The sequence below is a fragment of the Protobothrops mucrosquamatus genome, unplaced genomic scaffold (assembly GCF_001527695.2).
Source record: "Protobothrops mucrosquamatus isolate PMUCROS unplaced genomic scaffold, P.Mucros_1.0 scaffold279, whole genome shotgun sequence".
Lineage (NCBI taxonomy): Eukaryota > Metazoa > Chordata > Lepidosauria > Squamata > Viperidae > Protobothrops > Protobothrops mucrosquamatus.
In genome coordinates this window covers 145,190-170,860 of record NW_015386623.1, presented here as the reverse complement: position 1 = coordinate 170,860, position 25,671 = coordinate 145,190, and the positions used below count along the sequence as shown (strand labels likewise).

The following is a 25,671-nucleotide window of genomic DNA, read 5'->3' as shown; positions in this document are numbered from 1 at the left end:
AATGCATGGTTGAAGAAAAGTCAGTGTCCTGACATACATGGCTTCCTCGCAGCAGTTGGCTGCCTTCTTAGCCACTAACATACTGAGGCTAGACATGAAGATTTTACTTTCTCTCAATCATAAATGTCGAAAGAAACAAGCAATCCTTCTACTATATTATACTGTATCATAAAAAAGTAACTCTGTTGTGGAATAAGCAATTCCCATAATCTTTGGTCACAGCTAAAGATTATGATTGTGATTATGATTATTATTAATTATTCCATCTTATTTGCAAGCCGTAGTCTAAAATATCTGAAAATGACCAGATAGCTTATCTTCATGTGACCAAACTAAATCATCATTACATACCTTCAGGAGTTTTGCAAACAACTCTGCTTGTTTCATTGTTGCAGTCTGCTTTGGACCATGTCCCATTGGTTGAAAAGATAACACTGCACTGACCATTAGCCTTTTCAGTTTCATTGGCCCAGTTTGTATATTTAATCTCAGAGCCATCAAGCCAGCTCAAGGGTTTGGCTGTAAATAAAAGCCCAAAACATTTCTTCTTTAATTTTATGAACACAAATGTCTTTCACTTATTATGCAATATACATACAATTTATTCTACACTTGGCTATCAAGAGTTTGGTGCCTACTAAATAGCCAAAGCTGTATTCTGGTTCAGTATATAAAAACTGTCTTAGTAACTAACCAATTAGCGATTTGCCATGCTCACAATCCAAAGTATTAAGTTAAAAACTAGGTCAGGCAAGCAGGAAAGAATCATACCAATCTTGTAAAAACACACATTGGTTATTCCAAGAAGCATCAAAACATCAGCTTGCATAGGGCCAAATGCGTACTCTTTGAGTTGCCGGTGTAATTGGTGGCAGGAAATCTTATGGGAAAGATTTCCTGATCAGCAGTTGAGGCCAAACAACAGATGTAACAAAAACATGCCTTACAGACCTCTTTCTGCAACCTCTGACAGGGCTGCAATGCAAGGACTGAGGAAAACCTACACTACCATTATGGTAAAGCAGGCTTGCCAGCGGTAGTCATTAGCACAGGCCCCCAACAATTTTTGGGGTGCACAGCCACAGAAGTGGCTGTCACTTCCCAGTAGATGCCAGACACTCTTGATGTATTAAAGTGGGTGTATGCTCTTAAAAAGTTTCAAACTTTTTGACCTTGTGCAAGTACAGTGCTTCTCCGCCATTTGTTAGTGCATGTCTATTTTTTTCAGGCTTGGGCAATATGTGGTCTTCTGTGAACTCCAACTCATGCTCACCATAACAGACATGGATGATGGTGAGCGGATGAAGAGAACTCCAGTTCTAACAGCAGTTGGAGGATCAGACATTGCACACCTGTTGTACATGATAAAACCAGCTCAACCAGTTACTCCTCAAAGATCTTCCTGCCTCTCTGCTAACGCAGACAGCTGTGGTTTCAGAGCTGCATGGAGCTTTTCTATCCCCTTTCTGTGATCCTCTGACTGTTAGTTGAAGAAGGACAGCAAAAGTTCCACATATTGCCCATTCCACAAGTCTGAAACTAGATACAACTGCTTTAATGAACTGAATAATTAAAGCAGCATGCCTTTACTGCCTTATTTAATTGCAATAATTAGATTAAATTATTATTTAACATGGTTTCTTTTTCATACTTGTTTGTAAACGTGTGTGTGTGTGTGGGGGGAAGAGTGTGCATTTTAATGAACTGGAGGGAGATGCTGTGCTTGTTCTTTCATAAGGCCCCATGCACTTCTTCCAAAAAATATTTCAAGTGTGCTCAGCTCTATTGTGTAGTTACTTAACATTAGTCTGCCTGCTTGAGTGTAACTACTTTGGTAGTTCATTTGAAAGTTGTCCTCCACAACATTTCATAGGGCTATTATGAAACAAACAAACAAACAAAAACCTAAAGAGATTACCTTAGAGAAACTCTGCAAGTGCAACAGAACGTTACTTAAGTTCAAAACAGGAAGAAACGTTAGAAAAAAACCCTCAAACTAGCTCCATCTTTCAAGAGGGAGGAAGAGAGGGAAGGAAAGAAAATGCTGTCAGGCTTTCAGGATTTTGTTACTACAGCCTAAATCAATAGCGTTCCAGGATTACTTATGGAGTCTGCTTCCTGACCTGGGCCTACTCTGGAGGACTGACAGAAACCTATTCTTCATCATTCATATTGTACCCATACTGATCGTCTTGGTAACTCTAGAGCAGGGATGGTGAACCTATGAAATGCGTGTCAAAGGTGACATGGTATGATATTTGGGATGTCACACCAGCCTTCACCAACATCTGACAACAACTATTCTTGAAAGCAAGGCCTGTTCTCAACACAATTTTTGGAGGCCATGTGAGAATGGAATATGCTCTTATGTACCCCCCAGAAGTCACACAAGAACAGGACATCCTTTTGTGCTGTTTCGCTGTGGAAGAACATTTTCCAAAGTCACTTTGAAGGCTTTGTGCGACCTGGAGCAATCTCAGAAAGGCCGCAGAGACAGAAAGAGAACGCCCCCTGAAAAAGGCATGTGGCAGATCCTAGGAACTAGGCCATGGGAGCAACTGTGCCTTGAGGGCCTCTATTTCAGGCCATACTGCTGTTCAGGGTGGCCTGGTTGGAAGTGGGGGAGGGGATAGAGAATTGTTTGGTGGGTGTGACCAACACATCAACAGCAGAGTCAAGTTAGGCATTTTCAAATTTTTGACATGCTGATCCTAGAAGGCTTGCCATCATTACTCTAGAACAGGGGTGTCAAACTGCTGGCCCGCGGGCCGGATGCATCATGAGGAAGCTGCACCCACCCCATTGCTGGCAATGGCAACAGTCCCCATACGACGCGCGACATCACGTGACATTGCAAGTTTGACATGTCTGCTCTAGAACCTCTCTCTGGTCGGGATTGAATGCTGCAATGGATGCAGCTGAGAGATTTCCTCTTTTTTAAAAAAAAAAATCATGTCCTTATTTTAACACTTAATTACAGCTTTCATCCATTTTCTGTGGTAAGTTGGAGGGAACTTTTGCTGTCCTTCTTCAACAAACAGTCAGAGGATCACAGAAAGGGAATAGAAAAGCTCCATGCAGCTCTGAAACCACAGCTGTCTGCGTTAGCAGAGAGGCAGGAAGATCTTTGAGGAGTCACTGGTTGAGCTGGTTTTACCATGTACAACAGGTGTGCAATGTCTGATCCTCCAACTGCTGTTAGAACTGGAGTTCTCTTCATCCCCTCACCATCATCCATGTCTGTTATGGTGAGCATGAGTTGGAGTTCACAGAAGACCACATATTGCCCATCCTACTATGAAGCATCCTACTGGCTGAAGCATATTTAGCAAACTGTCAAGATTCCCTGCAGTGAGTTTGGCAGGTCAGAAAACCTGGCCAAAGAAGCAGGCCAGAAGGAGAGCAGACTCTAATAAGGCTGGTGCCTCAGCTGAGCATGTGGGCAATGGCTCAGCCTGGCTTCTTCATTGGCTCCCCTCCCTGAGACAAAAGCTGAGGACAACATTTCAAGCTTCGGCTCTACCATATTTATCTTGTTGGGCTATGCCTTGGATTCTGAATTCCAAGTCCACCTGAATTCCATTCCATCATGTCTTGTGCCTTTTCCCCTGTACATGTTGTTTGTTTATCAGACTCCTGGTTTCAACCCATGCCAAGCTGTGACTACACTACAGTTGCCTTCTTTAGATACAGGTAAAAAGAACTCTTTGCTTCTAAAAATTCTGAGTTTCTATCTCATCGGACTGAGGCAGGCATCCAGCTTGTAATAATAATAATAATAATAATAATAATAATAATAATAATAATAATAATAATAATAATAATAATAATAATAATAATAAAGTTGGAAGGGACCTTGGAGGTCATCGAGTCCAACTCCCTGCCCAGGCAGGAACCCTACACCATTTCAGACAAACGGCTGTCCAGTCTCTTCTTAAAAACTTCCAGTGTTGGAGCATTCACCGCTTCTGGAGGCAGGTTGTTCCACTGGTTAATTGTTCTAACCGCCAGGAAGTTTCTCCTTAGTTCTAAGTTGCTTCTCTCCTTGATCAGTTTCCACCCATTGCTTCTCGTCCTGCCTTCAGGCGCCTTGGAGAATAGCTTGACTCCCTCTTCTTTGTGGCAGCCCCTGAGATATTGGAACACTGCTATCATGTCCCCCCTCATCCTTCTCTTCGTTAAACTAGACATCCTGTCGTCTGGCAGCCAGCAGTACTGGGGCAAAAAAGGTACCCTGAGGCAGAGGTCTAAGCAGGAGAGCAGGAAGGCACAAGAAAGGAGAACTGAATTTGGAACTATGGAAGGTAGGGAAGAGGAAGAGAACAATGGAGGAAAAAAAATGGGGCAAAGATGATCAGGGTGTGAAAAGATAAGGTTAAAATAATTTATTTTAAATTTTGTATATTTGTATCAATTGCTCTGTTTTTTAACTGGCTGTAAGCCGCCCTGAGTCCACCAGGAGAAGGGAGGGATATAAATACAATAAACTGAAACTGAAACTGAAACTGAACAAATATTCATTTCTTTTAACTGCATTTCTTACTGCATGTGTTTACATTTAAATTACTGGAAATGTTATCAAGAAATAAAAAGTATTACTTCTCTGTTAATTTTTTTTTGCTATGCATAGCCCATTCCACGTACACACTGAAAAAAATTCAGCTTTATTGTAAGCCAGTATCTTTGTTTTCCATGAACACAAATGTACCCTAGACATTTTTACCTAAACCTTGTTAAAGTACTATATAGTTTTGGTCATTTCCAAATGTTATTTAATATTACATCCAACTTTTCCTTACCAGTAAATTGCATTCCAAGCCATGCTTTTCCAGTAATAAAATAATATTCTTTCAAGTGTGTGCTCACAAACTTATTTTCCTCTACATCCTTGATAGTCAGAAGATTTGCAGAAGGATCTAAAGAGAAAACATTTATATTAAATGAGGAAAATCTAATTTATTCAAATGTCCAAAAGAAATGATTTAAGACATTATCTAAAATAATACTGAAAAATAACTCTTTAGCCAAGAAAAGAAATGCATAATTTGGGCATACCAAGTTTCTTACAAACTTTCCTAGCTGTGTCTGCAGTATATGTGGAATAATTATAAAATGCCATATCAAATGCGTAGCAATAATCTTTGTAGTATAGCCATGGTGATGCTCCATTAGGAGGGTCTGGACACTTTGATGATGTTTCGCTTTGCTTTAATTGCACTTCTGTGAAAACACAAATAGCATGATCAACTTTATTCAAATATTCAACTGACGTTTTAGTATTGTAATAACAATTCAAAATATAAATAAAGCAAGGTTCTAAATATGTTTGCTAGTAAGTAATAGCACATCTTCATGACAAAAATGTTTTAATTCTTGGAAAGCAGTAGCTATAGCAAGGAATGAAAATGCCTGCATTAGTCCTGACTTTCCTCCCCCTTTAACAAAGCAGATGGTACTGCCCAGAATTGGCTTTAACTCTTTAGCCTTTCACCCAGATGAATATACTGTTATATCTACCCTCCCAAGTGTGTGTGGGATGTAATCGTATCAATAACCCAGAAAATCTTTTCTTAAATAGCTTAGAGTACTTTTTCCTAAACTACTTGAAAACAGCAATTTAGGGAACAATCCAGTTGGCAGTTAAGGCTGTACAACCACTCTGACTTAATAAATTTCTGTTCTGAGCCCATGAAGTGGATTTACATAAAAGACTCTGCAGGAAAAGGGAACGGAGATTACAACTGAATCCAGCCTGAATCTCTTATGGCTTAAATTTTCTGCATGCCCACAAAAGGTCAACTTGTTAAAATCCTGGGAAGATTTGAAATGGTAAGCATTTTAGCAACAGCACTACAAACATTTCCATGAAATCAAATAAACAGTCATGCATTTCATACTTAGTCATATGTAGGAAAAACATGTTGGTAAGTAAAACTGACTCTAGATTAGGAAAACGTAGCTAATATGATGGAATTGCATGAGGCAAAACTGCGCTCTGATTGTGGTGGTGGCCTACTTGCCAAAATAGCAATAGCACTTAGACTTACATACCACTTCACAGTGCTTTACACCCTCTCTAAGTGGTTTACAGACTCAGCATATTGCCCCCAACAATCTGGGTCCTCATTTTACCGACCTCGGAAGGATGGAAGGCAGAGTCAACCTTGAGCCAGTAAGAATCAAACTGCTGGCAATCAGCAGAATTAGCTTGCAATACTGCATTCTAACCACTGTGCCACCACGGCTCAAAATGGGCTAAACCAGGGTTTTTCAACCTTTTCACCCATTGTACCACTTTTAGGATATGGCAACATCCGAGTACCACCAGTCACCTAGCAAATGCTCTCTACATGGGGCTCCCCTTGAGGAGCACCCGGAGGCTCCAGCTAGTCCAAAATGCGGCCGCGCGGGCGGTGTTGGGAGGGACTCGACGCTCCCATATAACACCGCTGCTGCGCGAGCTGCATTGGCTGCCTGTGGCCTTCCGGGTGCGCTTCAAGGTGTTGACTATCATCTTTAAAGCGCTCCATGGCATCGNTTGTTCCAGCTTGCAGGACTGGCCTAGGGTAATTTTTAGAGGGGTTTTAATTATATTTTAATTAGACTATACTTAAATATTTCTTTTTAATTAATTTTAATCCTGTAATTGTCATTTGTGTATTTTTAATCGATTGTCAGCCGCCCTGAGTCCGCAAGGAGAAGGGCGGGATATAAATTTAATTTAATAATAATAATAAAAGGTGTCAAAAACTTGATGACCAAAAAAAAAAAAAAAAAGGAAAAAAGTGATAAAGTACAGGTAGTCCTCAACTTACAACAGTTCGCTTAGTGACTGTTCGAAGTTACAATGGCACTGAAAAAAGTGCCCCCCAAACCATAGCCGAGCAAGACACCTGCCTACCCGCCCAGCGGCGCTCTTCCTCCTGTCTGAGGTTTTCATTGTTGTGAGCATTTCTGTTGAGGATTGGCAGCGGGGGTGGGGTGGGGGGATGTTTGGTTTTTATTCCCCCCGTCTGCTGGGTGGTTGCAGCAGGTTTTGGTCACTTCACATGACCCTGGGACACTGCGACCGTCATAAATATGAATCAGTTGCCAAGCATCTGAATGTAAATCACAAGACCCTGGAGATGCTGCAACATTCCAGCTGATCAGTGCTTCTTCTGGGCTCAGCTGAAGCGCCAGGATCAGCGCCGAGTTCCAGCTGGACCCTGGCGCTGATCCTGGTGCTTCCACTGAGCCCTGACAGTCCTGAAGAATTGCTGATCCTGGTGCTTCCGCTGAGCCCTGACAGCCTTGCAGCTCCAGCCATCTCTCGCTCAGATGCTGCCAGGTTCAGCTCATTCCCCTCCCCTGCTACCACTTTTCTAGGATGGTCAGGTACCACCTGCCAGGTGCCAATGTACCACAGGTGGTACTCGTACCACTGGTTGAAAAGCCCTGGGCTAAACTGTCCATACTACTAGGTAATTCTCCAAACAAATTGAATAGTACCAATAGTAATAGGCACCTTGAATGCAATCCCAAATTAACTGGAGCACCACTTTAACACCATCATCACTGAAAAATTCACCATCGGTCAAAGGCAAAAGGCAGCTTTATTTAGAACAGCTTACATCCTGCGACGGTACCTTTAACACCATCAAACATCCACATCTGCCTATCGCAGGTCCTCGGGAAGGACTCGATAGGTGGATAAAAATGCCAAATCTAGTCTGAACATCTGGCCGACTATGCAATGAATCATAATCTTTATGAAAAAGTGTTACATGAAAGCCTCTTGAGGTGGCTTTGCAACCCTACCTCAGTAGCACTGCAAGGCCACCTCTGAGGAATAATAGCAGGAATACCTACTTTTACGAAGGAAGAGGAAGCAATTAGCCACTTGAGCAATATATTTCCATCTTAACTGGCAAATTCCAATAAAAACTATTAAGGCCAACTTTTCTTGTTTGCCTCCCCTTTTTAAATTCTGTGCCGTGTCCTTTTTAGCAGCCTGAAAACAAGAGCTGTCTTATTTTTATTATGCTCTTCGAGGCCTCTTTACAAGCTGAAAACTGTTATCTTGTCCTGCTATCTGGTTAAGATCTGCTGGCCTCCAAGGAAATATATTCAGCATGGGATAGGAGAAAACGCCCATTCTTTTGTTTTGTAGTTTCTTAGGTGGAAAAGAACCAAATAACATAGGAATATATACTTACTATTTGAAGAAGAGTAGCAGATAGCACCGTCGCCTCGAGAGGTGCATTTCCTGCGATTCCAAATTCCTTTAGTGTCCACAGCAAAACAGTTTCCAAAAGTATGAGAATGCTGATATTCCCAAGGCTGGTAGTCAAACCGGCTTCCATCAGACCACTCAAAATCGGAATCATTTCCCTAGGGAAGGTGCAACTTCTGTTGATCAATACTGATGGTACACTTGATTTTAGCAAACGCTAGAGAGCAAATGGCTATGACTTGAACTGATGACAAATTCAGACTCTTTCTTAACATTCTTTTCTAATATTCACCGTAACATATGAACTCAGCTGTGCTTGGCTGTATTCTGAGAACTGAGCCCTCAGGGAATTAGTTTACTTGGCAACACTAGTGCAATTAGCAATTGTTTTAATGAGTAGCGTGGAGATTCAAGGTCCCAACCCAGAGTAACCCCACATGGGCTGAAAAGCCAACTCATTGCTCTTCTTCCAAGGCCAACGCCAACTAGGAGATGCTTAGCTATGTTTTATGGAGGAGGGCAAAGAGTTAACGTTTCATTATCTTACTGATTAAGACCTGGATCAGATTTTTTTCCCCTCCAACTTTTTAATCTCTGCAAAATAGCATAGTAGCATGAGCAGAGATATACAAACCTTAGCTTCTACAGCAGAGATGTTGTGGTCCTAAACACACCCACAATAGCAAGAGGCATTCATTTTAATCATAAAAGATTACAATAAGTTTAGGATGGCAGGTCAATAAATTCTAAGAGCGTTGTTTCATTGGCAGAAAAAGTCCATAATGAGCCCATGCAATGTTAATGGAAGGTAGGTGTCTATTCCCTATTTTCTATCAATTGCTAATTATTCTGGTTTTAAGAATTTAAGTTTAATAACCCTTTAACTGATTTTAATGCTATGAAGTTCTTTGAGGATGGATTACTATTGTGACTTGCCAAAAGACCTGCAAAATGAGGAGCATACTGTAAAAATACTGTAAAATAAGTAAGTAAAAAAAAAAGAAAGAAATATTTTAAAATAGTGCAAGCCATAGTGATTATACTCATTTCCAAATGTGGATCGGTGAATAAGGTCTCCTCTGGAGAACTTATCAACCAGGCAATCTTATATGGAAGAGTTTCTTAGCATAGTCTCCATCTGTCAGTCAGATTCATATTTCAGATGCAGAGCTAAGCAGTTATATATTATTCTCTTCTGACCAAATATACAAAGCCCATGCCATGATTTTTTTTTGAAAAGCAGTAACAAGTTCTCTTCTGCTCATTTCCATCTTCCTGAGTAAAGCACTCCCATCTCACATGGGTGTGTGTGTGTGTGTGTGTGTGTGTGTTTTCAAGGCTGTGTTGGCAGTGACCAAAGAGTTAACTCATCCTTCCCCAGCTATGACTGCCCTCCTCTCCATCAGATATGGTTCACCATAGAGTGTGGCAATTAAACTTCTAAAAGCTCCCCACTGAGCTCAAGAGAAGGGGGCAAGTTTGATAACTTTAATTAACATGGAAAACATACTCTAGACCAGTGGTGGTGAACCTATGGCACGCGTGACAGAGGCAGCACTCGGAGCCCTGTGGGCGCACACACACCGTCACCCCAGCCCTGCCTCCTCCCACAGCCCCCTCCTCACCAGCAGCCCCCCCTGGAGGAGAGTTGCCCCCAGACGCAGCCCATGCGAAGCAGTGCAGCCAAGGACATGGTAGCCAGGCAGCGGGGACAAGACTCCGCCCTTGCGCCCCGTCATGCACAGATGATGCTGTGGGGCATGGGTGGAGGGTGTGGCTACCATGGCGCCACTGGGCTGCCTGGGTGATCTCTGGCGGAGTGGGGAGGTGGTGGGTGGGCCAGCGGTCAGGGCGGAGCAGGGACAGGGGTGGGGGGCAGTTTTTGTGCACTTGGTCTCTAAAAGGTTCGCCATCACTGCTCTAGACTCTGGAACAGTGTCAACTCTACAACGAACCTGGCTGCAGCCATTTTTTTTTGTTCTAGATTGCCACAAGAAGGGGAGGGGGGAAGATGGTATTTCTGTTAGTCTAAACATGAGCAACTCTTGTGGGAACCAAGGTCATTCCCATGCCGGAGGGAAGGAGGAGGATCGTTCAAGTCAGAAATCCCACCAAGGTGATCTATTGGGTAGCATGAATAGAGGGGTGGGAATTGTTACATTGAATTACTTTGATTCTTGGAGGGAAAGTTTAGATCTGTTTTCACTTTTGAACATGCTGGTATTATTTATCCAATAAACATGTTCTTTGAGAAACTTTCCTGCCTCGGAGTTCTGATTTATTTGGTCTTATTGATCGGAACCTCGACACGCAGATTGGAACTTGAGCTGCATGAACATGGAACATTAGTTCTGACAAAAACTAAGTTTATGAAAGATGTTTAGGTAGTAACACTGAAAAAGACTGGGTATAATTGGATATCATTTGAGGCTTGAAATCCCAAAATCAAAATTATCTGGTGGTTTGATTCTATGAAAAGAATGAAGCATAAAAGATGGGAGTACACAAATGGAAGAATGTTAAATACCATACTTATTTCTATATGGTAAATAGATCTAAGAATCAACCATATGTGAAAAATAGGCTAAGAGTCTCTGACTCAACTTACACCATGATTAGATAAACCAATCCACAATGGAAATCCATCACGCCTTACAATGTCTTCCAGAAACACTTGTTCGGAAATACTATGAATGCTGACTAAATCGCTTCCTTTCTGTTTACATTCTTTCCACGCGTCATACCAATTGAGCTGTTTTTGAAGAATCCAGTAGACGTTATTTTTGTAGGGCAGTTTTTCAGGAAGCGGAAGTTGGCTGACTTTGGTCTCTAAAGACAATGAATAAATTAGATGTTGCGTTCCCGTTCCTGCTTAAAGAAGTATAATTTGAAATTCAGTCCAAGACGTATTTCTTACCCATGTCTAGCTTACAGACCAGGATGCTATTTAAACTGAAGTGCAAATATAACTGGTTGTTTTTCGAATGTTCATAAATATCCCAGAAGCCATCCAGGTTAATGCCAGCAAGAAAGAAGTTATTCTTGATGTTAGGTCGTCCCATTCTCCAGTTGTTATATGACATGTATGTGTCATCATACCACTTCAGAAGATTATCTGCAGAGGAAAATATATGATTTGGAGGGGAAATAAGCAATATCAAGTGACATCAACTGGATCTGAAAATTTGAAAGGGCTGAAAAAACCCCACCTTGGTAATATTAACTCAATTTGAAAGGGCAAAGGTCAATAAAAATCAGGAGCCCTGCCCTTTTATAGGTACACCCCAACTTACAACCACAATTGAGCCCAAAATTTATGTTGCTAAGTTAAAATATTTGTTAAGTGAGTTTTGCCCCATTTTATGACCTTTCGTGTCAGAGTTGTTAAATGAATCATTACAGCTGTTAAGTTAGTAACACTGTTGTTAAGGGAATTGGCTTCCCCATTGACTTTGCTTGTTAGAAGGTCACAATAGCTGATCACATGACCCCAGGACACTGCAACTGTCATAAATATGAATCAGTTGCCAAGCATTCGAATTTAGAAAATGTGACCAAGTGGATGCTGCAATGGTCGTAAGTGTGAAAAACGGCCGTAAGTCACTTTTTCCAGTGCCATTGTAACTTTGAATGGTCACTAAATGAACTGCTGTAAGTCAAGGGCTACCTGTATTAAGTGCATATTTATTGAAAGATTTTGAAACAGAACATTTTTACATTTGAACTATTCTTAAATTGCACTTATAATACTCACAGGAATGTTAATTATTTTTAGAAATGCAAGTTAATTACTATTTATCCACCTATCGCTCTTTTAGGCCACTGTTGTAGTATGCAATAATTAAAAGAATCTTAAATAAGAGTAAAATATTTAAAAATAAGTTGGCTTTGGAGTTCCATTCACACCCAGTTGACAATTTTAACTAAAACAAAATTAACATTTTCTGATTACAATATAATAAAAGAAACACTGAACTCTTTTGGCACATCAATTTTCTCCAAATAATATAAAAATTATTGTAGTCCCTCTGTAAATTCAGAAAGCAAGGAACCAATAAATAACTTCCAACATACCCTTAGTGTCATAAAGCAAACCCAACCACATCCACTGAGCCAGACCACTGAAAGACTGAAACTGCTCAAGAATAAAATCATTTTCATCTTCATCCCTGATATTCAAAAGAGATGCATCTGAATCTGTTGAAGCAATGTTAAAAAATAAATCACGGAATGCAATTGGAGAACTTTATAACAATATCTTTTAGAAGATTTAAGCAAAGGATCAGATCTGAGTACCACTGTCCATGAAAGAGATCTTAAAGTCACTTTATTGTATAATGGGAGTAGCAAATTCCATGTTAGACAAAGTTAAGAAACAATAACCAGAATTACAACTTCCTAAATATTTGTAATATGTAGCTAAACATAGATATGTACAGCTGGAAAAGATGTAAACACCTGAAGTGTTTTACAAGCAACATCTGACTAGGGACTTTCCTAAGAAAAATAATATAGCTTCAAGCAATTATTAAAACGGATTGTATTTTCAAAACAAGAGAAAGAATACATTCTGTTCCCAAACTCCACAATTTAATAAAATTCAGTAGAAAAAGAATGGGAGCAAATTCTGAAGGCAATTAATATGTGGAATTCCATGCCAGAAGGTGGAGCAATCATTTATAGAACTTTAAAAGGCCATTATGGGAAATTCACAGAAAATAGTTGTCAACTTCTCCAAAGCACCTGAAGGCAGGACAAGAAGCAACGGATGGAAACTAATCAAGGAGAGAAGCAACCTAGAACTAAGGAGAAACTTCCTGACAGAACAATTAACCAGTGGAACAACCTGCCTCCAGAAGCGGTGAATGCTCCAACACTGGAAGTTTTTAAGAAGAGACTGGACAGCCATTTGTCTAAAATGGTATAGGGTTTCCTGCCTGAGCAGGGGTTGGACTAGATGACCTCCAAAGTCCCTTCCAACATCATCATCATCATCATCATCACTACTATTATTATTATATTACTATTATTACTTTATTCATTACTGGTGGATATAGCCTCCAGTTGAAAGTAATGAATGAACAGCAGAGGTGCTGTTGATCTGTGCATAATTTGGCTGTAGGAATTGTCCTGCCAGTCTTAGAAACGGGATGTTGAACTAAATGATTATTCTTACAGTTCAGTAATTTTGGCTTCATTTTTATTATACAAATATTACATTTCATTAAATATTGCAACTTGGAAACTTTTTTTAGGAAGCTTCTTTCGCTAATGAGAGGAGAAGCGAGTGTCTAAGAAGTCACTTCTTTTAATCATAACTAGCAAGAAAATGTCTTGATTGAGGTTAACATTAACAAGATATATAAGTTGATCAACAATTAGTTTTATTATGTCAAATGAGTCACAGGGTATTCTAATATTATAAAATGTATATTCTCTAAACAGTTACATTAAAAAAATATGGGTAGCTTTCTCCATGTACTGCCCAGTTGAAAATTGACAGTTTTGCATGTAGCAAGTTATAAACACAGTAATAGGCAAAATTAAGGTGCCTCAGGTCCAAAAATGTTCTTCAAAAAGTCTTTGAACACACACCAAAAAATCAGAACAGACTTTAAAGAGGAACAGCTTACTCATTATATTGCATAAATGGTTAGCTTCAACTGCTCTCAATCCTCTCCATGTATTTTTTGGTATTACGAATGTGTAACAACTGTTTCGATATGCTATCCATGGCGTATTTTTAATCTTGTGTGGACATTTAATTGATTCTTGATATACATCTTGGTTTTCAGTATCATCTGAAAAACAAACTCTTTTTAAAGGCAAGTCTTAATATCTGAAATACATTCAGTATTTAATACTAGAATGCAACTTTCATCAGCTGAGAATTACTGGATGCATTGACTGCACCATGGTCATTGATGACATTATTTTGTGGTCACAGGGGAAAAAAAATTGACTACCAGGAATGAGAATGCAAAATAAGAAGTATCAGAATGTTAAAATTCATCTTATAAAATCAAGGTCATCAGTATTATTTATCTTTCTCCAATAGATGGAATGGCCCTTGGGCAATGATATCAAAAACCCAAGGGCATTTCCAGTTGAGACTCAAAGAATTACTAAATATGATGGTTTGAATGGGATGAGAATCACTTGTGTTTCCTTTTCTTTAGATGCACACACATGCTCACAAACGCACACATTCTATCTAATCTCAGGCCACCCCACCCCACAAGATTGCTGTTGTGGCGAAACTAGGAGAAGAAAGGAGTGTTATGTATATTTGCCACTGTGAGTTACTTCTAAAGAAATAAAGGTGGACTTAAAAAAGCTAATCTGGTAAAATAACTAAATGTATTCTCATTCTTTTCTGTATCTATGGCTTTGCATTCCTTATGCAAGGATTTCTGGTGGAAGGAAGTCCACAATCAAGAGAGTGGTGACACTATTGTGATAACAGCCCAGCCCCTTTATATGTGCATGTATAAAAGGGTGAGCTTTGATTGGACTGCCTCAACTGTCATCTTGACTTTTATGACATATCCCCATCCATCAAATGCCACTGTTTTAGTATTTCTCAGGCTAGCTAGATTTGTATTTATTTGTTTTCTGCTGTATACTCACATACCAAAAGTTGACACAGAAAGCAGAACAAGCAATTTAACAAAGACAAGAATTATAAGAAGTAATCTGCTTTCATAAAGCAGCATATCTGTCAACACTTTTCCTATGCATAAATCAGACCAAACACTTTCTAATAGCAACATTGAAGGTGCAAAATGTTACAACTTTGCCAGATTTTGCTACACTGATTCCCCTTTGTATAAAAAGCATTAAGGCCCAACATCCGCTAATAAGGGGAAAGGTTAGTATTTTAATGTAAATGTACTAGAATCTAATAGTTGACCAAGTTAGACTTTTGTACATATTGATAATGCTATGGATCAGTTCTGTTCTTCTTTTTAGGCATCTATAAAGAGTTAACTGATGCGAGTGAAAAACGGTGCCAGCACAGTGGCTCCCTACTCAGAATTTAGTTTTAGGAGCTCTGGAAGAAATCAAGTTGTCCATTAGCCTCTCCTCCCCACAGGCATTTTGCTATTTCTCAGGTAGGCAATGAGTTTACGTACATCCACAATTGAGGCCAGAGGCCAAAATAAATTTTTTAAAAATCAGTACAGAACCAGGAAGAGTTAAGCATACGTCTGATTCATTGGTCATTATATGAAATAGCTCACAAATGTGAGTGACCAAGGTCTCCAATAAGATTAACTTATTATCTCCAGAGCTGTCCTTTGGAGCTGGGTGCGAGATAAGAGTTGTTTTCCCCTTCAACAGCTGTATCAGCCTTTCCCAAGCCATCACATCGGTTTCCTCCTTCACAGGAGTTCTTGAGACTCCTTTTTAAGGCCTTCAGGGCCTTATCAGAAGGTTAGAACCAGATTGGCCTTGGCTGGAACTCACAGCAGATAAAACTATAATCAGTTGTACTAGTTCCCCTTCTCTCCCAAAAATAAATTCTTCCTCTGAGTGTGAATATATTTACAATATGGAGCCTAAACCTGATAGCAAGCTGAGCTAGTCTCAACACCTTTATCTTGGGAACAGAGAGGCCTGAGCAGAGATGACCTGGCTGGATGAGAATAACACAGTTTCAAAATACTGAAAAAAACGATTCACCTTTGCAACCATATCTAACGTTCATTCACACAGACACACATTCACAGCATTCAAGACATCAGGCCTTCTGATTTATGAGGAAACGGATGATAAAAAAAATTGGCAGAGAAGTGGAGATTTATTTCAGAGAAGGGAAGAAAGAGAAGGTAAATAAATCCCTTAAAACTTATTCCATATTCAAAAGCCAAAAATTGAGTGGTTTGCAGTCAGTTAAGATTTATGAAAGCACTGGTGGGTAGCTGTGGAATTTTAAGTACAGGTAGTCCTTGACTTAACAACCATTCATTTAGTGACCGTTCAAAGTTACAACGGCACTGAAAAAAGTGACTTATGACTATTTTTCACACTTATGACCATGGCAGCATCTCCACGGTTACATGATCAAAATTCGGAAGCTTGGCAACTGGTTCATATTTATGACGGTTGCAATCTCCCGGGGTCACGTGATCCCCTTTTGCGATCTTCTGACAAGCAAAGTCAATGGGGAAGTCAGATTCACTTCACAACCGGGTTACTAACTTGACACCTGCAGTGATTCACTTAACAAGTGTGGTTGTAAAATGGAGTAAAACTCACTTAACAAATGTTTTGCTTAGACATTTTGGGCTCCGTTGTGGTCGTAAGTCGAGGACTACCTATACATATATAATATACAGTAGTTTATTTTCTATGTTTTTGTATAGCTATATGTATATTTTCATTTCTAATTTAAAGGCCTAAAATATCTTCAAAAACATTTCCAATGCAAAACTGTAGACTCATGACATATATAGTAATGAAAGAAGCCTTACTTCCTGGTAAGTAGCAAATTGCTCCTGGTTTTTCTGCGAAACATTCAGACGTTTTCCAAAATCCATCCGTGTCCAAATACACACAGTCATCAACCAAATCCTTGTCTTCTTCAGACCAACGACTGAAACTAATGTGTTTTTTATCTGACCATTGATAATGTGTTCCATCCTAGTAACATCAGAAAGTAGAAAGATTAGCTACATAAAACAAACTATTAGCCTGTTCTAGAAGCTGTGACAAGAAATAATGAACTTAAAAATTCAAGTGAGTAGTTTTCGGATGGACACCAAAAAAAATATAACAAAAATATGGAGGTCAAGTTTGCCAAATTAGCCATGCCAAATGCTTGACAGCTTAGAAGAACAAGAGCTCAGGGGTTGGTGCACTCTGTGAACTTAATAAGAGATTAATTGTTTTTGGAAGTTTTTATATTTAAGCTGGAATATGATACTTCCTGAATTGTTCAACACATTTTCTCACATAGACCTTTGCTGGATAATATGAAAGCTGGGTATTTTTTTTCCTTATCCCTATGATCCTTGGCTTAAAAAGGGGGGGGGGAATATTTCCAGGATTTAATTGAAACCCCCAAAGTTATGCAGCATAAACTTTGTCATTTTTAATATAAATGTCTAAGAAATTGAGCATCCCTTTTATTTTCTAGACATTCTATCCAAAAAGGAAGCACATTCAGTGCTCTGGTGCTTCTCCATTTTCGCCTCCAAGCAATTTACTGAACAGAATCTCAAAACAATTAAAATCAAACATTGTTGCTTTTGAATCTTAAATTTCAAATTTGATTTAAATCTTACCACAATCAAATCTTGAAACAAAATCACATCTTGGCTGATTTGCACACCCTTATTATATACATCAATTTGTAGTTAACGGTATTTATTTATTTATTATTTCAATTTACACGTTGGCTGACTCCAAACCAACTCTGGGTAGATCACAATAAAATATGCAATAAAATGCAATACAAGGCAAAACAATAATGAAATCCTGTTGCTTAATACAAAAATAGAGTGAAAAGCACATCTGACCAGGGTTTCATCCATCTTAATCCAGGCCTGGAAGAACTACGTCTTCAAGGGCTTACAGAATGTCAACAGGATAGACCCACACAGATTTTTGTGGAATCTTATTCCAGAGGGTAGCAACAAAGAAGATCTACCCAGAAAGTACCGTTTTGGGTAAAATTGCTCTTGAGCAATGTGGATGTTCCCACGACGCTGGATTTGAAAGGGTGTTCTTTTTTTAAAAAAATGCATTGCCCACAATTTAAAGGAACAAAAAGAATTTACAGCGACCATTAGGACATTCTAAAAAAGGTATTTATGAGACATGTATCTGTAACTTGTTTCAGCACTCTCGGCAGCCCTAGAGCTCCTATTTTGCAGGTATTATTTAAAATATATTTGTTCATTTTATCATAATATTTCTTATTTCAAGAGTATGTTTGAAAGGGAAAGCAGAACCTTACATCATTGCTAGAGAGCCCAATCCAGAGCTGTTGGTTGTGGAGAACCACTTGAGAACCAAGAAAAGCCTGTTGATATTGTTCTGTAATGCTAACCAGCCTCATATTGCTGTTCAGGCATTCTTCCTCGGCATCAAACCAAGTCAGGTTCCTCAGAATTAGGGTGTAGGTGACATTTAGGTATTTCATGGTATGTTCAGGCACTTGGGTTGTCTGGTTTTCAACAGCAACTGCAGAAGAAGAATAAGCAATTGAACAGAGGAAATGAAGTAATATACAATAAAGAATTTTGTTTTCAAGAGCAGCATTTTCTCTTCAGGGAATATTAGAGCAGGGGTCCCCCAACCCCCAGTCTGTGGACCGGCACCAGGCCACGGCATATCAGTAACCGGACCACGCAAACAAGTGAAGCCCCATCCACTGGATGCAGGCAGCACACAAAACCACGCCCCCTCTGGTCCGTGGAAAAATCTTTCTCCACAGAACTGGTCCCTGGTGCACCAAAAGGTTGGGGGCCTCTGTATTAGAGCACATTGTATTTTGGGCGACTTAGTAAGATTAGTGTCTATGGAGATTTTCAGTCATCCAGGTCATGGTTGTCCCAAAAGTGCTTTTTCAAAAGGCAACTAGTCTTTGTTTTTCCTTGAAGACGTTTCGCTTCTCATCCAAGAAGCTTCTTCAGTTCTGACTGAAGACTGATTGAACCTTAGCAAGATTAGGACTGTAATGCTGAATCTCAATGAATCACTTAAATTAATCCAACTCATATACGAAGCCAATGATCCAGATTAATCAGTCCGATTTCTCTAGAAATAAATTTAAATACATATAAAGGACATCTAATGACGAGCATCATACTAAAAAGCATTCCTTTGGGGCATAAGAGGAAGAATATTTCTCCTTCCTTCAAGAAGGTGTCATCCAAGATTGTACCAGGAAGCTTTCAAAAGTAAAACATTGCTTGGAAAGCCAGTAGTACAGTGTTACATAATAGCTCTTATCCAAGATATATTTAATTTGGGAATTACTTTTAAAGTAACCAAATCTTACCAAAGAAAGTGAGCTATTTTTTAAAAATTTTTTAGATCTTTACCATCTAGTTCGCTAATGTGGATCCAACAAAGTCAGGAGATTTACAAGTCGATCTTCTAATATTAAATATTTTTTGTACTGACTGAGCTATCTGGTCATCTAAAATGCCAGTTAAAGTGAAAAGCAGGTATTTCAAACCTGTACTTCTCCACTCACGTACCTGGATCCTTCTGACAAATGGCCAAAGGCAAAGTATCAGCACAAGAAGTAAAATTCCAAGTTCCTACATAAGCTTTGGGATTATTTAGTAAAACACCACACAGGTTATTCCCTTCCTCATTAAATGCCTGAGGAGGAAAAGAAATATGACATTATATTACCAGTACTGGCATGTCCCATAAACAAATATGATTGAAATCCTTGATACAATCAAATTAAACAGGAATGTTTGGATGGATTGCTAAATTATACATCTAGCTTTCACAAGAGTAAAATGGGCTTGCCAGCATACTCATACCTCCTGCATTCTAACATAGCTACCGGAATGAGATCAGGGTCTTGGTTTTTTTTTTTTAAAGTTATTGTGGTTTAATGTTCTAACTAGTAGTGGTGTGGAAAATATGCTGAAATCAAAATGGACAGCATATTCTAATGGACAGAGTATTCTAAGTTCTACGATTCCATTTTCCATCCCATCATTACTGGACACTTTTTAATAATAATAATAATAATAATAATAATAATAATAATAATAATAACAACAACAACAACAACAACAACAACAACAACAACAACAACAATAATAATAAAAAGTTGGAAGGGACCTTGGAGGTCATCGAGTCCAACCCCCTGCTCAGGCAGGAAATCCTACACCATTTCGGACAAATGGCTGTACAGTCTCTTCTTAAAAACTTCCAGTGTTGGAGCATTCACCACTTCTGGAGGCAGGTTGTTCCACTGGTTAATTGTTCTAACTGTCAGGAAGTTTCTCCTTAGTTCTAGGTTGCTTCTCTCCTTGATCAGTTTCCACCCGTTGCTTCTTGTCCTGCCTTCAGGCGCTTTGGAGAATAGCTTGACTCCCTCTTCTTTGTGGCAGCCCCTGGGATATTGGAACACTGCTATCATGTCCCCCCCTCGTCCTTCTCTTCATTAAACTAGACATACCCAATTCCAGCAACCGTTCTTTATATGTTTTAGCCTCCAGTCCCCTAATCATCTTTGTTGCTCTTCTCTGCACTCTTTCTAGAGTCTCAGCATCTTTTTTACATCGTGGTGACCAAAACTGGATGCAGTATTCCAAGTGTGGCATTACCAAGACATTGTTTAATTAATGAAGCAGTGTAATGATCTGCCCACCTGCTATAGGCAACAATCAGGAAGGAAAAGCTTTGATGGAATGAGAATTGGCACCATTTACCAACTGAAGACCTGAAGGGATATGAAACATTGAGTGCATAATTGCATCCTACGCAGGAACAGCAGCCAGAGGCCTGGCTCCGACTTTTCTTTATCAAGCAAAAACACACAGCCCCTGCTCCTCCAACTGGCTTCCTCAGGGAGAAGAGAGGCATCCATAATGTGTTCTTACAAGCCAAGGGAAAGTGAGTACACAAAAAGTTCCCCTTTTGGCTATGCAGTGTTGCCCAACAATATATCATGTTCCTGATGACCCGGGTCCTGCACGAGGTTGTTCACAGTAGGTGACAGGATTGCATTCAGGTGTTCACATTGGACACTAACTTGGTAGAACAGCTGATTTCAAGATCACCCTCCTATTGCTGGACTTTTATAACCCAGCCATTGGAGGTTAGCTGAGGAGTAGCTCCTTTCGTCATCCTTGAGATCCTTTGGCTGGCAAGCCCCTTTGTCTATGAATTTCATTAGTTAAAGATTCTTTTAATAAAGAATCATCATTGGCTTCAATCCTTCCCTTTCCCAATTTTGTTCTAGGGTAGATGGACTACTGCTCCACCCACTTTTGCAGGCCTGAAATAAAATGAGAACACAAGAGACCTATTCTGAATTCTCCCGCAGTGTTACCACTCAAAATGTTCCGAGCTTAATTCTGACTTCAGAATAAATTTTTGCTTCCTTCTTACACAAGCTCTAGGTTCTGAATCCAAAACTTCAGTTTTAGCTATAATTTTACAGAAAGAAACCATTTCATATCACGATTTGTGAAACTACCTTGTCTCAAAAAACACCCTGACCAAATGATTTTGTTTTGATTCCATCTAAACCAGGAAACCAAAAGATGAAGTCATAAAACAGAAATGACTGTTAGTTTGGGTTTTTTTTAAAGTGACACTATCTTCCCTTTCATTATAATGAAATTAAGTAAAAACTGATAATTATAGGTCCACATGATAACCAATGATTATAGGAAAGATCCACATCACCCTCTTGATCAAAATATGGAAGGTTGTGCCATCACCTTCTCTTTTTTTATTTTATTTTTTCACTTTCTTAGTTTAGTCTAATGTTCTTCCATCCTACTCAGCTGCCCTGCTTAGCTTTTCCAAGATCAGCCCCAGTTGGCTAGGTCAGTGGTCCGGTCCCCAAACTTTCCAGCTTGGCAGACCGACCGACCGGGGGGGAGGGGATAGTTCTGTGCGAGTGGTGGGTGCATGTGTGTGCCCGTTCGCGCAAATAGAGTTTTGCGTATTGTGCTTGCATAAGTGGAGTTTTGCATCCATGTGACTCGCCCACCACTTGCGTGGCCTAGTTCCGAACAGGCCGCGGCCTGGTAGTGGGCTGTGCCCTGGGGGGGTTGGGGACCCCTGGACTAGGTGATGCTACGCACTGTGACTATAATTAAGATTTTTACTAAAATCATATTCCTTAGGCTGCTGTCACAATTACATTACAAACAATATTTAACATAATATAAATGATCCAATCTTATACCTAAATTTCTGAAGAAGCTATCCAATTACAAACAAAATATTCAAAATGGATGGGATATACTTTCCTATTTCCAAAGCGCCTGGAGGCAGGACAAGAAGCAACGGGTGGAAATTAAACAAGGAGAGAAGCAACCTAGAACTAAGGAGAAACTTTCTGACAGTTAGAACAATTAACCAGTGGAACAACCTGCCTCCAGAGGCGGTGAATGCTCCAACACTGGAAGTTTTTAAGAAGAGACTGGACAGCCATTTGTCCGAAATGGTATAGGGTTTCCTGCCTGAGCAGGGGGTTGGACTAGATGACCTTCAAGGACCCTTCCAACTTTACTACTACTACTACTACTACTACTACTATTATTATTATTATTATTATTATTATTATTATTATTATTTTCAACTTCCCATTTCTCCTCTAACTTACAGTACATTAGTAAAAGCAACTTTTTTCCGCTTTAAATAAATTATAGGGAAAGCCTACAGTGTAAAAAAACAGCATCAACAACTCACATCAAAAGGAATTCTTCTTAGTTTTCCTTGAAGCAAAGGATGGAAATTGACATAATCTAAATCACTGCCATCAGCCCACTTGCTTACATGCAGATGCACCTGGGAACGTAAACCAATCCAAATATTTGGGGGCAGACTGGGGAGTAAGGATGTTATAAAGTCTGTTGGGAAGAAGATAAATATTTGCACATTAGGATTAAACAGGTAAAGGAATTAACTTGCAGATAAGGGCAGCCCATAAAATCAAAATGGCAATACATAAGTCAATAGAATATAAATTGGTTTGCAAATTACATTATTTTGTTTATTTCTAAACCTCACAATACTATTCCAATTGATAAGATGCATTCAATAAAATAGCAGGATGCTCTATTAATTGGTCCAAATTGGAATTGTTGCCAATCAGTGAAAATTGGCGTATCCATTCATATAAGGAATATCAGTCCAGCATTTGTCCCAAATCCTTTCAATATCTAGGTAGGTGCATACCAAAAGATAAAACCCAGTTAGTAACATGCAATATAAATAAAATATATACATACGTTTCTTAAGATATCAATAGATGGGAATCATTAAATCTCAATCTTTGGAGAAAGGTGAATAGTCTCACAATGAGTATTATTCCCATATTTTGAAAGGAGTTCCTATTCAATATCTGGAAATTATTTTCAGAAAATCAACTCCTTGTTTAGGCATTTTTATGAGGCTCTTTGATTACAAGAATATCTTTTACAAAAATTGCAATTATCAATTCTTTAGGGAGGATTCAGTTTTCCAAATCCGAAGCTCTCTCTCTCTCTCTCTCTCTCTCTCTCTCTCTCTCTCTCTCTCTCTATCTCTATCTATCTATCTATCTATCATCTATCTCCACCCCAGGCCACCCCAATGATGCCCTTGACGTGATGGCCCGGTGCCTGGAGGCCGTACGGGTCTGGATGGGGAGAAACAGACCCAGGCTCAACCCTTCCAAGACCGAGTGGCTGTGGTTGCCGGCGCCCCGGCATAGTCAGCTGACTCCGTCGCTGACTATAGGGGGCGAAATTTTGGCCCCCTCGGAGAGGGTGCGCAATCTGGGTGTCCTCCTGGATCCACGGCTGACACTAGAAGACCAGCTGACGGCCGTGGCCAGGGGGGCGTTCTACCGGGTACGCNCAGCCAGACAGTGCCGGCTGGCGACCCCCAGGGGGAGGGCCTTCTCTGTTGGAGCTCCCACCCTTTGGAACGAGCTACCCCCAGAGATCCGGGTGATTCCGGATCTCCCCTCCTTCCGCCGTGCCCTCAAGACATGGCTATTCAAGTTAGCAGGACTGGCCTAAGGGTTATTTTAATTTGGTTTTAAAATAATTTAAAAAAAAAATAAATTGAATTTTCGGTCTTAGAATAATGTTTCATTTTAATTAACATGTTAAGTTTGGCATTTTTGTATTTGTGTATTTGTTTTTGAATGGTTGTAAGCCGCCCTGAGTCCGCAGGGAGAAGGGCGGGGTAGAAATATAATTAATAATAATAATAATTATCTATCTATCTATCTATCTATCTATCTATCTATCTATCTATCATCCATCCATCCATCCATCCATCCATCCATCCATCCATCCATCCATCCATCCATCCATCCATCTATCTATCTATCTATCTATCTATCTATCTATCTATCTATCATCTATCTACCTACCTACCTACCAACCATCATCTTGGTTGGATGTATAATTTTAGGATCAAATATACTAGAATTCTAGTGTCTCTGGAAATAATTATGTCAACTTACAATGTTATGGAAAGTAATGTTGACTAAAAAAAGATTTGATCTCTTTTTTTTTATGGGGAAACTCAACTTTAAAAATTGAGAAAAAGTGATACAGAAAAAATGGATGAAAGCAGGGATACTGACTTTGGAACAACTGATAGATGCTGAAGATGATTTTTCAGTATATACTGTGTTAAGAGATAAAGTAGTTATTTTATGTATTCCCCACCCTTATTTTTTATAAATAAAAATATCATCTATCAGATATAACTCAATGGCAATATTAATAGCTACAACATTTGTTAGCAACTTAGTTTTTATAAATATTTCAATTTGTATTTGAAATTGAATTGTATCATTTCTATGGTTTATAGATAAATCAATTTGATATGCAGATGTTAAGAAATTAGTTGAATAAAGAATTAAGAGATTTCTATATTGCCTGGACAATAGTAGAGTTTATTAACTTCTCTAGCAAGAGTGTCAATGGATCTTAAACTACAATTTAAACAACAAAAAATAATATTTAGAATATATTGGACTTTAGTACATTGGTACAGATAAGATAGCATTTTATTGGAGTTGTAATAAGAGTAATGCTTCTTTAAAACACATATTTTTACAATGTCCTATTACTTGGCAGGAAATACCTAAATCTTGGGAGGAAATATTTGACTATATAAATACGACTGGGCAACAAAAGTTATTTCTTTCAGAGGATGGTATCTCTTGAATTACTTACTTACTATGTACATGGAATTTGAAAACTGGACAATGTAAATGGATCCTCTGTGCCCTTACTATGGTCAAAAGACTGATACTGTAGTACTGGAAGATAAATGTATGGCCCCATTCATTCAATGCATTGAAAACCTGATCGCATATGCCACCAATGGGGCAACTGTCTATAGATATAGATTTTATTTGGACTCTGTATAATGAAATATGGAACTCATTTATAGAAATTATAGCAGTGAAAAAAAGATATAAGTGTATCAGAAATAAATATGTACCTGAACAATATATACATGAGATAATATATATAATTGTAGCTGCCGTAATAATAATGTATACTTTCTTTTAACTTTTTTTTCACTTTTATGTTTTTTTAAAGAATATGCTATATGTATTTGCATTGTAATTATTTTAGAGTTTTGTTCCTTTTCTTTATTTTAAAAGCAATAAAAAAATAAACTCAACATGGCAGTCGCAACCATGTAATTGAAGCCATGCCCCTTTTAATATGCATCACAAGAAAAAAAGGGGACAGAGCTTTGATTGCATGGTGGCGGCCGCCATCTTG

General features: G+C 39.1%; 1 protein-coding gene across 1 annotated transcript in view; it reads right to left on the bottom strand.

Annotated features, from left to right (window-relative positions):
• Positions 1-25,671, bottom strand: part of LY75 (lymphocyte antigen 75) — a 72,314-nt gene that overhangs the window by 1,629 nt on the left and 45,014 nt on the right. Inside the window, exons 23-34 of the mRNA XM_029283921.1 lie at positions 22,622-22,782; positions 19,429-19,555; positions 18,180-18,406; positions 16,693-16,861; positions 13,849-14,016; positions 12,290-12,412; positions 11,133-11,330; positions 10,824-11,044; positions 8,199-8,373; positions 5,056-5,220; positions 4,800-4,916; positions 352-519 (exon numbers count right to left, since the gene is read on the bottom strand). Of these exons, the coding sequence (XP_029139754.1) occupies positions 352-519; positions 4,800-4,916; positions 5,056-5,220; positions 8,199-8,373; positions 10,824-11,044; positions 11,133-11,330; positions 12,290-12,412; positions 13,849-14,016; positions 16,693-16,861; positions 18,180-18,406; positions 19,429-19,555; positions 22,622-22,782 (2,019 nt within the window). The remainder of the gene's footprint in view (positions 1-351; positions 520-4,799; positions 4,917-5,055; positions 5,221-8,198; positions 8,374-10,823; positions 11,045-11,132; positions 11,331-12,289; positions 12,413-13,848; positions 14,017-16,692; positions 16,862-18,179; positions 18,407-19,428; positions 19,556-22,621; positions 22,783-25,671) is intronic.